The sequence below is a fragment of the Erinaceus europaeus genome, chromosome 17, assembly GCF_950295315.1.
Source record: "Erinaceus europaeus chromosome 17, mEriEur2.1, whole genome shotgun sequence".
Taxonomy (NCBI): Eukaryota; Metazoa; Chordata; class Mammalia; order Eulipotyphla; family Erinaceidae; genus Erinaceus; species Erinaceus europaeus.
The window spans coordinates 8365781-8378173 of record NC_080178.1 but is presented as its reverse complement, the minus strand read 5'-3'; the positions used below and the strand labels follow the sequence as shown (position 1 = coordinate 8378173).

General features: G+C 37.9%; 1 protein-coding gene across 2 annotated transcripts in view; it reads right to left on the bottom strand.

The window, feature by feature from the left end:
• The window catches only part of ZFP91 (ZFP91 zinc finger protein, atypical E3 ubiquitin ligase), a 30157-nt gene that overhangs the window by 12813 nt on the left and 4951 nt on the right, over positions 1-12393 (bottom strand). For both annotated transcript variants that reach the window (XM_060176242.1, XM_060176241.1), the window contains exon 2: positions 11227-11255. In XM_060176242.1, coding sequence (XP_060032225.1) covers positions 11227-11255 — 29 coding nt within the window. The remainder of the gene's footprint in view (positions 1-11226; positions 11256-12393) is intronic.

Below are 12393 nucleotides of genomic sequence, written 5' to 3'. Positions count from 1 at the left end.
TCAGAAACTGTTCTAGGATGTATTTAAATAAAAATGGGCTGATTTTGAGAAGGTATAAAAAATTTTTCCAAGAGTAGCACACAATTTCATGTTTAATGACTAATATATCTGACTATATAAACAGAGAATTCACAATAAGCTGTTTTTTCCCCAAACTGTCACCAGGCTTATTAGATAAGACAGAGAGAAATTGAGAAGGGAGAGGGAGAGACAGACACCTGCAATGGGGAGTAGGGGCTTGAACCAGGATCCTTGCACATGTGTGTGCTCAATCAGGTAAGCAATGACCAACTGCTTAAGCAAGTTTAAATCCTATCAGAATTGAGTGGCTCTCAAAAAAAAAAAAAAAAAAGAAAAACAGAAAACAACAGAAAAACTAATATTCAGTAAAAACAATGACTTTAAAACACAGGAACAAAAAGCAACCAAGCTAAATCCACTCACATTAGAAGAAATTCTGATGAGGAGGCACCAGGAAGTGCTCACACATTACCATCATCAAGCCCTACGGCCCCACCTACAAGGAACAGGCTTCAGGAGCAGTGACTACAGGACCCCACTATTCTCCGTGGCTTTTTTTTTTTTTCCTCTGCTAAAAAGCAGAGGTGAGAAAACAGAAAAGGGTAGAGAGGCATCTGTAGCACAAACAGGTGTGCATAGGAAAAACTAAGAATTTTATAAATACATAAATCTATTCACATTAATTTCCATATACTAGGAGTTTATCTTGCAAAGCTACAGTTAGGCTTATAAAATTCCCTATGTATAGAGTTAGTCAGTGTAGAGATATTGTTAGCAGTGGGCATCTGCACAGGATCTAATCCATGACACAAAAAATTAAGCAATGCTCATATAGCTATAATATCTAAAACCATATACATATATGTGTGAAGATATAAAAATAAAAACCCATGAATAGCATACACTACATACATATATACAACAATATTTCTGAAGGATATACAGGAAACTGATCAACACTGGCCATCTCTATGAAAGATCTAAGATTATATCCAGCAATTTCACTTCTAGTAATCTACCCTATGAAAATAAACTGGGACATGGAGGTACACTGTACCATGTTTATGCCACCTAAGTCAATACACCGTAACTCTTCACCACTGATAAAAAAATTTAGGGGCTGGGTGGTGGCACACCTGGTTGAGCACATGTTACAATGTGCAAGGAGCTGGGTTCAAGCCCCTGATCCCCACCTGCAGGAGGACAGCTTTGCAAGTGGTAAAGCAGTGCTACAGATGTCTTCCTTTCTTCCTCCTACTCTATCTCCCTCTACCCTCTTGATTTCCGGCTGTCTCTATTCAATAAATAAATAAAGATAATTTTAAAAGAAAATAAATAAACTATGGTATATTGCTAAGATATTAGCAAAAAATACTGATAGAAACCCACAAAACATGTTTACAGATAGCATGCAGTGCTAGAGAAGCCTCTAGGGCCTCAGGCATGCCAAGTTAGTGCTTCAACAAGCTGGGCTATCTCCCCGGGCCTAACATCTCTATAAAGATCTGAAAAATAGTTTCCTCCGCTGTGGAACAGGCTGCTTCAATTTTACTATTAAGTTATTGCTTGAAAGTATGAAATTATGAGGGCTGAATAAAATTAGTTTGAAATGTAGAGATGAATAATATTGGGAACACCTAAAAGTCTGACATAATAATAAAATCAGATGTGTACTTCCTTTCAACTTGTTACTGCTCTTCTCATTCCTATCTGAGCTACATCAAGTACAACCTTATAGTTTTACCCACAAAGCAGCTGTAAGGCAAAAGAAGACAACTTGTTCAAAATCATAAAGCTAACTAGCTAAATTGGCCTAGTTCTAAAAACCCTCTTAAATTAGTAACCTAGGACTTTTACATCTAGGTCAAGATTGCTTTTAAGTGAATTTCTTCTAAGAATGTGAATTTCTTCATTAAATATGAAAACATTAATAGAGAAAATAATTTACTTAATCTAACCACATAAATCTGGACTCCTGTACTTAAAAAGCTTTTTTTTTAAAAAAAAAAAGATATCTATTTATTTATTTATTCCCTTTTGTTGCCCTTATTGTTTTATTGTTGTAGTTATTGTTGTCGTCGTCGTTGGATAGGGCAGAGAGAAATGGAGAGAGGAGGGGAAGACAGGGGGAAAGAAAGATTAGATACTTGCAGATCTGCTTCACCACCTGACACCCCTGCAGGTGGGGAGCCAGAGGCTCGAACAGGGATCCTTACACAGATCCTTGTGCTTTGTGCCACGTGCGTTTAACCCACTGCGCTACCGCCCAACTCCCAAAAAGCTTCTTTCTTTATATTGAAAATTCACCTCATACTATAGCTCTTTTGTAATGAACAAATGCTATCAATGCTGAGAACTAACATTTCAGACTTCATCTTATTGAATTATTTACACACAACCCTCCAACAATTCACCTCTACCCTATCCTTGGCTTGGTCCAGGTGACACTGCATTAAGCACTGGAATCTCAAGCAGGAGGTCTAAGTTTGATCCCTGGCACTACATGTACCACAGTGATGTTCTGATTTCTCTCTCTCTCTCTCTCTCTCTCTCTCACACACACACAAATCTTCAAACAAAGTTTTTCTTCCTCCTCTTCCTCTCCAGCAAAGTCCTTTGCTTTGATGCAATACACAGTCTCTAGTCTTTATTTCATTTTGTGTTCTCCCTCCCCGTTCCTATTTATTAAGTCCCACTAATAACTGAGATCACTTGGCTGTCCTTTTTGGCTTATCTCACTCAGTATTGATCTCAAGTTCCATCCAAGAGGATGTAAAGGAGATAAGTTTCAAAATTTTTAACAGTAGTATTCCATCGTGTATATATACCACAATTTTTAACTACTCATCTGGTGTTGGACATCTGGATTGCTTCTAAGTCCTGGTGATTACAAACTGTGCTACTATGATCATAGGTATAGATAAATCTCTTCTGATAGGTGTTTCTGTTTCCTTTGGGTGAATCTCCAGAAGAGGAATTGCTGGGTTGTATGGTCACTTCATTTCTAGTGTTCTGATAAATCTCCAGACTGCTCTCCACAATGGTTGGACCATTTTACACTCCCAAAAGCGGTGTAGCAGTGCCCCTTTTATTTCACATCCTCTCCAACATTTGTCCTTTTTTGTCCTATCTGATGTATAACATTCTCAAAGGTATAAAGTGGTATTTCATTGTTGCCTTTATTTGCATTTCTCTGACCATCAGTAACTTTGAGCACTTTATCCTATACCTACTGGCCCTCTGGATCTCTTCCTCGATGAACTTTCTGTCCATGTCCTTGCCCCATTTTCTAACGGGGCTGCTATTATTAGCCCTTTGTATAAAGATCTTTTCCCATAGTGCAGTGTCCCTTTGCTGTACAGAAGCTTTTCCGTTAATAGGTCCCCATAACTATAACCAACTAATTTTTTAAGGGGGCCCAAATCATTAAATGGCAAAAGTCTCTTCAACAAATGATGCTGGAGAAATTGGACTAAAACATGCAAGTGGATGAAGCTGAACCATCACTTATTGCTGTGCAGAAAAGTCAATTCCAAATGGATCGAGGCCAAGGATATTAGGCCAGAAACTATCAAATACATAGAAGAAAATAGCAGGATGCCTCATGATCTATGCTTCAAAAAAAGCCTTCAAAAATTCCAACAGCAAAGAAAATAAAAGCAAAAATAAACCAATAGGACCTTACATAAAACTGAAAAGCTTCTGCACAGATATACAGTTTTTTTGTTTGTTCATTTCTCTTTCTCTCCGTTTCCTCCCAGCCCCCAAGCACAAAGCACTGCTGAGCTATGGCTCATGGTGGTGCTGGGGACTGAACCTGGATCCCCACGCCTTAGGCTTTTTGATAACCATTATGCTATCTCTCTGAGCCAGATGCAGTTTTCTTCCTTTACCTGAGCACTATTCAAAACTCTTCACACATTAATATGTACAGCATTCAAGCCCCAGGGGGGAGGTTCACAAGTGATAGAACAGTGTCACAGATGCTTCTCCTGTCTCTCTCTCCCTAACATTAAGAAAGAAAAAGAAGTTCTTTTAAAAATTTGTACTTATTTTGGATAGAGACAGGAAAATTGAGAGGGAAGGGGAACTAGAGAAGAAGAGAGCAAAAACTATACCTGCTTCCCCGTTTATGAAGCTTGTCCCCTGCAGGTGGGGACCCAGAGGCCTGAACCAGGATACTTGTGCACTACAGCAAGATGCAGGTGTGCCACCACCTGGCCCCATGTGCTTTCCCTCACAAGTCCCTGAAGTGGTGTGTACTGGCCTGCTCCAGTCTCACCAGGAACATTTCTTTTTGGAAAGACAAATTCATATAGCATCAGAGTTCAATTACTAGCTAGATGCTGGTGATTCCCAATCATACATTTCCAGTGAAACCCTTGTGAGACCTAGACTTTTGCACTGTAATAACCTACTAGCCATCTCCTCCAGAGGCAGGTACTTAACAGTCAATAAACAAGGGATGAGTTTTCTCTTCACCTCAGATTTGCATTGGCTAAGAATATTGTGCATAAGATACCTTCCCAAAACCACAAAGCAAACTTTTCTAAAAGGATGTATTTATTAACAATAATTAAAACGTCACCCTGGCACATGTAATTTTAGGAATCAATCTCAGGACCTCATACTTATTGTATGTAAAGTACTAACCTATATTACCTCCTGGGCCAAGATTATTTAAGTTTTAAAATCACTCTTTGCTTTTTCTTGCCAGCCTTCCCCCCTCAAGCCCAATCACTAATCCTTTTAAATGTTGGTATTCACTTCCAAGAGATGCATGGCAAATTCACACTTCTCCCACAAAACTGCCCCGTTATTAAAGCTATTGTGATTTCTAACTAAACTCTTCTAACACCCTACAGTATAACCTAGCCTCCAGTCTCTCTCCACACTGCTGGCTGCTTCACTGAAATCCAACCTTAAGACCCTAATGTAACTCACCATAAACTTTTAAAAATTAGATTGAGATGTTCAACATACTCTGGCCTTTCCATTTTTGAAAAACAAGAGTATCGTTAGCCTTAGAATAAGTCATTTGCTTATACTAATACCAAATCTTTGTACTATTAATGCCTTGAATACTTGCCATTCTCCCATCCAAGTACTAACCAGGCACAACCCTGCTTAGCTTCCTAAATCAGATGAGATTGGGCGTGTTCAGGGTGGTATGGCCGTAGACAATACTCGCCATTCTCCATCAAATTTTTCTATTTTTAAAATCATCTGCCAGTCATAAATTAGATAGACCACATTTACCTTTTATTTCCAAAAGAATTAACCCTCACAGGTATCCTGTAAATATATATATAGAGAGAATGAATGGCTAGGGCATGAGAGAAACAAAGGAAGAGAATCAATCAGAGAGGTACATATGAAAAGTACCCTTCTAACTAATGAATGCCCTGAGTGTGCTGAATAATGAAGCAACCTCATATATAACAGGTAGTTATGGAAGGCATATTCTTAAAATGATCTCTAAGGATCACTGTCCTCTGGTATAAAAGCTATATAACTCAAAGACTGGTGGGGTGGGGTGGGGTGTAGGGGGAATCCATGTAAGTAGACTTAGTTCAAAACCCTTTTTTTCATGAGTCAGTTTACACTACCAATATTTCATTCAAAAAACATTCTTGAAAATTAAAAACAAAACATAATGGGGGCCAGGCAGTGGTGCATGGGGTTAAGTGCACGGTTCCCAGTTCCAGCCCCACCCCCACCACCTACAGGGGGGTTCGCTTAACAAGTGGTAAAGCAGGTTTGCAGGTATCTCTCTTTCTCTCTCCCCCTACTCTCCTCTTTCAATTTCTCTCTGTCCTATCCAATAAAATGGAAAAAGTGGCCTCCAGGAGCAGTGGCTTTGTAGTGCTGGCTCCGAGCACCAGCAGTAATCCTGGAGGCAAACAAACAATACATAATCAAAACCTTGAAGGAAAAGTATAAAATTAAGATAAAAACAAAAGGATTAAATATTAGGATAAAATCCAAAATTCAAGTGAGGTAAAAACATAGATTTATAAATTTATATCAGCCAACATGGCCAGACTACAGTAATCCAGATGTTTGATTAAAGATCCATTTAGGGGGCTGGGTGGCACACCTGGTTGAGTGCACATGTTATCACAAGTTAAGGACATGGATTCAAGCCCCCAGTCCCCACTTTCAGGGGGGAAGCTTCACGAGCAGTTAATCAGCAGAGGTCTCTATCTCCCCTTCCTCACCTCAATTTCTCTGTCCTATAAAATTAAAAATAAATAAGTAAAATAAGTCCATCTAGATGTTAGGAGGATATTGGCCTCGGGTTTAAAAGGGCACAGAGCTGGGTATTTTTTTTTATATGTGGGTAATATTTACATCAGCAGACTTTGATTCTGGAGGCCAAATGCTTTCTTCATAGAACTAGACTTTGTTCTTAGATCTTAAGCTGACTGGGTGAGGCCCTTCCACAGTAATTGATGGTAGTTTAATCAAACACATTTGAAAGCCTGTCTGAGTTTCTAGTCCAGTGAATTATGGACTTACAACTGAAATACCAGCATTTACCTGAACTTGCATTTAGTTTGCTGGTTTGCCTTGTGGACTTAGAACTCAACGGATTCCACTACCACATGGGCTAATTCCTTAAAATAAATCTTACAATTAAACATGTCGGAGATAACTTAATGCAAGAACTCAGGGAGAACTACAGTAAAATAACGTTTCAAAATTCTCAGAGGCAGTTATAGACAAAAATCGGTTATAAGAAGCTAGGTGTTTAAGTAGGATCAAGGAAGGAAGCCAGATTTAATGAGGTAAGCAGAAGGGAATTAGCCGCTCTGAAGCCAAGGGGCATCTTCACCTGGATGCAGTTACATCAATTTGGCAATTCTGAATTCGGAGTAGCTTGATCCCTCTTAGTCTTACAAGGGTCAGGGAAGGAGGCACATTCAATTGTTTTGTGGCAGAGGTTCTTGGGTACTCAAGCCTTTCAGATGGAAAGGACAATATTATGCTCTCAAGCAGACAGGTACCTTTTAGGCCTTGAGTTCTTATGGCCTGCAGGCCTTTATGTTTAGTCTAACTCAGTTATCTTCTTCTGCCAGGGCATTCTGCTGCAACTCAAAAAGTCCTGAGTCGAAAAGGATTGCAATGTAAAACAAATTACTGTATATAACAGAATAAAACCTTCCAAGAAAGAATAAACTGTCAGATATGGCTCTTATATAAGCTGGATGTAACTGTGTATACGGAACAGACTCATTTATCTGATTAAAGATTCTGTTGTTACGTTCCAATTCTGACATACTATAGTGTCTAAAGAGGAAGAACTGCAGGAGAGCTGGCTATTTCACCTAAAAAAATAGCTTAAAGGGGGCTGGATAGTGGCGCACCTGGTTGAGTGCACATGCTACAGTGCACAGGGACCTGGGTTCGAGCCCCCGGTTTCCACCTGCAGAGGAAAGCTTTACGAGTGATAAAGCAGGTCTGCAGGTGTCTCTCTCCCTTTCTAGCTTTCCTTCTCTCAGTTTCTGGCTGTTTCTATCCAAGACATAAAGATAATTAAAAAGAAAAAAAAGCTTAAAAGATATGGGGCATTTCCAAGAAGGAATAAGATGCTTGAAGTTATCTTATACCAAGCAGGGGAAAAAGGTCCCAACTACCTTAAGATAATGGGATATGATGGAGATAGTATAGATGAAATAGCTAGCCTATTATCAGCAATCTGAAACGCAAGTATTAATAACAGTAGTTTCTGAAACCTCAAACTATTCAATAGTTCTGTATTATCTATATGTTCTGTATTTATCTCTATTTTGTTCTCTAAGACTACTTTGAAATAATAGCCAATATTAACAGTACTTAGAAATGAGGGCATTTAAAACACATAGTTACTTTAGAAAAGTACCATTACTTTATGGAAAGTTGTTTCAGCTAAAACCTGGCTGTATTTAAGAGTTAAAGCTAGTGGTCCAGGAGGTGGCGCAGTGGATAAAGCATTGGATTTTCAAGCATGAGATCCTGAGTTCAATCCCCGGCAGCACGTGTACCAGAGTGATGTCTGGTGTGTTCTCGTTCTCTCTCTCTCTCCTTCTATCTTGATGAATAAATAAAATCTTTTGGGAGTTGGGTGGTAGTGCAGCGGGTTAAGCACAGGTAATGCAAAGCACAAGGACCAGAGTAAAGATCCCGGTTGGAGCCCCCGGCTCCTCATCTGCAGGGGAGTTGCTTCACAAGTGGTGAAGCAAGTCTGCAGGTGTCTATCTTTCTCTTCCCTGTTTCCCCCCTCCTCTCTCCATTTCTCTCTGTCCTATCCAACAACATCAACTGACTACAACAATAAAACAAGGGCAACAAAAGGAATATTTAAAAATAATATATTTAAAATGTTTAAACTAATATTACACTTATCTTCTCTTTAACCTAGGCAGTTTCCTTCCAGAGATCTTCTCCATTCAAGATACACAGATTTTAAATAAGGAAACCAAGCTATCAAAGGAGATTTTAAATATTTCAAGAAATAAACAAGACCATATCTTAAGTGGCAATAATAAAAATGTGAGGTTTTCTTCATTTGAGAGGGAATGGTCTATTAAGAAAAAAAGGGGGGGGGATAAATACTATTTGAAAATACTAGAAATGTGATGGGAAGAATAATCACAGGTACTTCAATATAGAAAAATACCGATAAAATTAAAACTATGAAAATTACTTAAAAAAAATCCTGTTCTACTTCCCACATCCACTGAGTTTATGAGGACTATGTATGCCAATTTATTTCTTCTTCCTTTAAGTACTTTAATTATCAGAGAGAAATCTAAAGGGAAGATTGAGACATACACCTGTAGCTCCGCTTCACCTCTAGTGAAGCTCCCCCCTCCCCCACAGGTGGGGACTGGGGGCTTGACCTAGGACCATGCACATATTAGCATGTGCACTCCACCAAGCATACCACTACCCAGCCCTAAAAATTCATTTGCTTTATTTAATGAGCTTTCTCTCTATACAAGAGTAGCATTATATGGTGTGCCTTTTTTTTTCTTCATGTCTATCATTTGTTCAAACATGCATGTCAAGTGTTCTTATCTTCAACTGAAGGAAAACATGTATTTCAAGTTGTTTGGAGTAAGAGTGAAAGCACCCATTTACTATTAATAAAAACAGACCATAATACATCCAGAAAACTAGAAACCTTCTACTCTGGAAGAGTAGTAACCACCTAAGTTAAGACAATTCTTAAGCATCTATTAAACTGTTCATAGTTAAACAGTTACATAGTAAGCAAACTTAAGAGCTGAAAATAGGAGTTGGAAATTATTATTTCTTTGACATTTTAAACTTAACAGCTATCTTTTATCAAGTGTTACTGAATTCCAGGTACTGATTAGGAATAAAGCACAGAAATTGAATTAAAAGCTTAGGCTCTAACTTGCAAAACAAAGAACTAATGAATTACTGTGAAGTTAATGGAGACTGAATTACCAATAATGTAGCTTTAACCTCTCCATTGCTTGACAGCTACACAGCACACCAACTTCTGGTTAAGAGACCTATACTAAGATGGATCAATTTAACTCCAATAGGAGATTCAAAATCTCCACATTGTCAAGGTGACCCCAAACAATTTTTGGACGTTCTCTTTATACAAGCAGAGTAATTCTAATATATCTGTATGCTTTTCTTCCTAAACCTTTCTTTGTTTTAATAATAACTGTTCTGGTACTATTGCCATTACCTCTACCTTTTCTCCACATCATAAGACTTCAAAAACACGATCTTAATCAGCAGTATCTAAACCCAAAACTAGCTAGACAAAACAGCCATGCAAAGCTTTCTGCACAAAAACCTTACCTAGTACCTAATACCTCTGCCTGGTATACTATGAAACACAGATTTTACTTCCAGAGGAAAAAATAGGCCTAAGTACTGTGTCACATTATTATTTACAAAGCAATCATGTTATTGTTTCCAATTAAACTGACATTCTTCAAAAATATATAAAAATAAAATATACATAAAATATTTTTAACAAAAAATCTTTTTTTTTAAATTTCCATACATACACAGAACACAAAGACCCCAAGAGGATAGGGCAATTCTAATAAGCCAGTCTGCCAAGCCCAGAATAAAGCCTTTAAAAAATAAAAATATGGGTGGGGGAGATAGCATAATGGTTATGCAAACAGACTCTCATGCCTGAGGCTCCAAGTCCTAGGTTCAATCCCCCACACCACTATAAACCAGAGCTAAGCAGTGCTCTGATGTTTCTGTCTCAAAAATAAAATATTTAAAAAATACTATAAAAATAAATAAAATAAAATAAAAATATATGGGATCCAGGAGGTGCTGCAGTGGGTAAAGCATTGGACTCTCAAGCATGAGGTCATGAGTTCAATCCCTAGCAGCATGTGTACCAGAATGATGTTTGGTTTTTTTCTCTCTCTTATCTTTCTCATAAATAAATAAATTATATATAGGGCAGGGGCAGATAGCATAATGCAAAGAGACCCTCCTGCCAGAGGCTCCAAAGTCTCAAGTTCAATATGCTGCACCACCATAAATCAGAGCTGAACAGTGCTCAGGTAATAAATAAATAAATAAATAAATTCTTTAAAAAAAGAAATTATATTTTTTAAAAGTTAGAGAATAGTAGAAATGAGAATGGAAGATTTACAGGTATTTCAATATAGAAAAATACCCTGTTCAACACACAAACATACTCAGTTTGCTAAAAGTCTATATAGAGAAATGACCTAATGACCCCATTTAATTATTCACTAGGTTGAAATCTTTTCTTTCCGCATTCTTTAAATGGCATTTATGAGTCCCTACCAGCACCAAGATTTTTTTCCATGTTCTGTAAATTTGTGCATCATTTATTATTACATAATTAAAGACAAAATAGCCTCAAATCATCACAAACTGACTTTTAAAAAAATCTTCTATGTTCACCACCAGGCTTCTAAACTCCAAAACACTCTGTTGGTCCAAGTTTACTGTCCTACTGTTGGGTATATAAGTTGTTCAAACTTGATGTTACCTAAACAGGCTTTACTAGTTGCTTTTTAATTAAATCTTAGTAAATAAGCTCTTCTAATAATTTTTTTCTGAGTAAACCACTTTCAAGAGAACAATCTGAATTATGAGGCTGAAGCTCATTCTGCTTTTTATCAGATTATTTTAAAAATCAATTTAAGTCATATGTGAACTGGAGTAAGCAAGTCTTACCTTTGTCGGCTGTTACTTTTTCCAAGCATCTGAAAGAAATAAGAACCAAGTTTAATTAAACCAGTGATCTCACATACCTTGATACACAAAAAATGTGTCTCATCCCTTCCAGGTTCATCTTCAGAATGATACAGAAATCAGAACAGTGCTGTCCAAAAGGTTTCTTGTTTGTTTTACCAGAGCACTACTCCGCTCTGGTTTATGGTGGTGTGGGGTGATAGGCATTAAAGTGTCTCTGCATAACCATTATGCCACCTACCTCCACCTTCAAAAGAACTTCCTACAGTGATAAGAATATTCTGTATCTGCACTAATGTGTGACTACTAAGTATTTTTTTTAAAAAAAGAGGAAATTTTATTGTGACTACTGTGTAGTTAAATAGCCACACTGGACAACTTGTGTTTTGCTTGACTGTAAAAAGGCAGTTTACAAGACAAAATCGTGTTATTTGTCTTATTAACCAGCCATAAGTGAAAATTCCCCAATTTCACACAAATGGTATAACTGGGGAAGAAATGTAGCATTTTTGTGATTTCCTTTAAAACACATCTGCCCATAGGAAAAAGGGGGAAATAGGGTGTGAGAGGTAGAATGTATGGCAAGATACATTCACACCCAGGTGATAGGCACCAGGGCTATCTTATACCGTTTGTTTACATGCATTTACTTTATATGCATAAACTTTGCCTCACTTCACTGCTCCAGGCCCACTCCACCCCCCTCCCAAGAAGGAAGAGACAGCACCAAAGCGTGCACCAGGTTCTGTGGTGGGCCAGTTCAAACCTGAAACATGCACGACAACACAGGTGCACTAGCCATCCAGATGCGATTCTGCCAGAATTAGAAGAAAATTCTAAAATGTACTTGTAATTTTTTTTTTTTTAATGCTTTATTTACTTGATAGAGACCAAGTAACCTAGAGGGGAGGAGGAAGAACACCTACAGCACGGCTTCATTACCCATGAAGCCTTCCCCCTGCAGGTGGGAACTGGTCGGCCAGAACCCAGATGATTGTGTATGGTAGCTTGTATGCTCTACCAGGTGCACCTGGTACTTTTATTTTTTTAATGAAAAAAAGTTATTCTCATGCTTTTAATCTGGGAAAATATCTTTCATACAGAACTGCCAAGTACAGTATAACGAATCTACCTTTATCATTTCAAAAA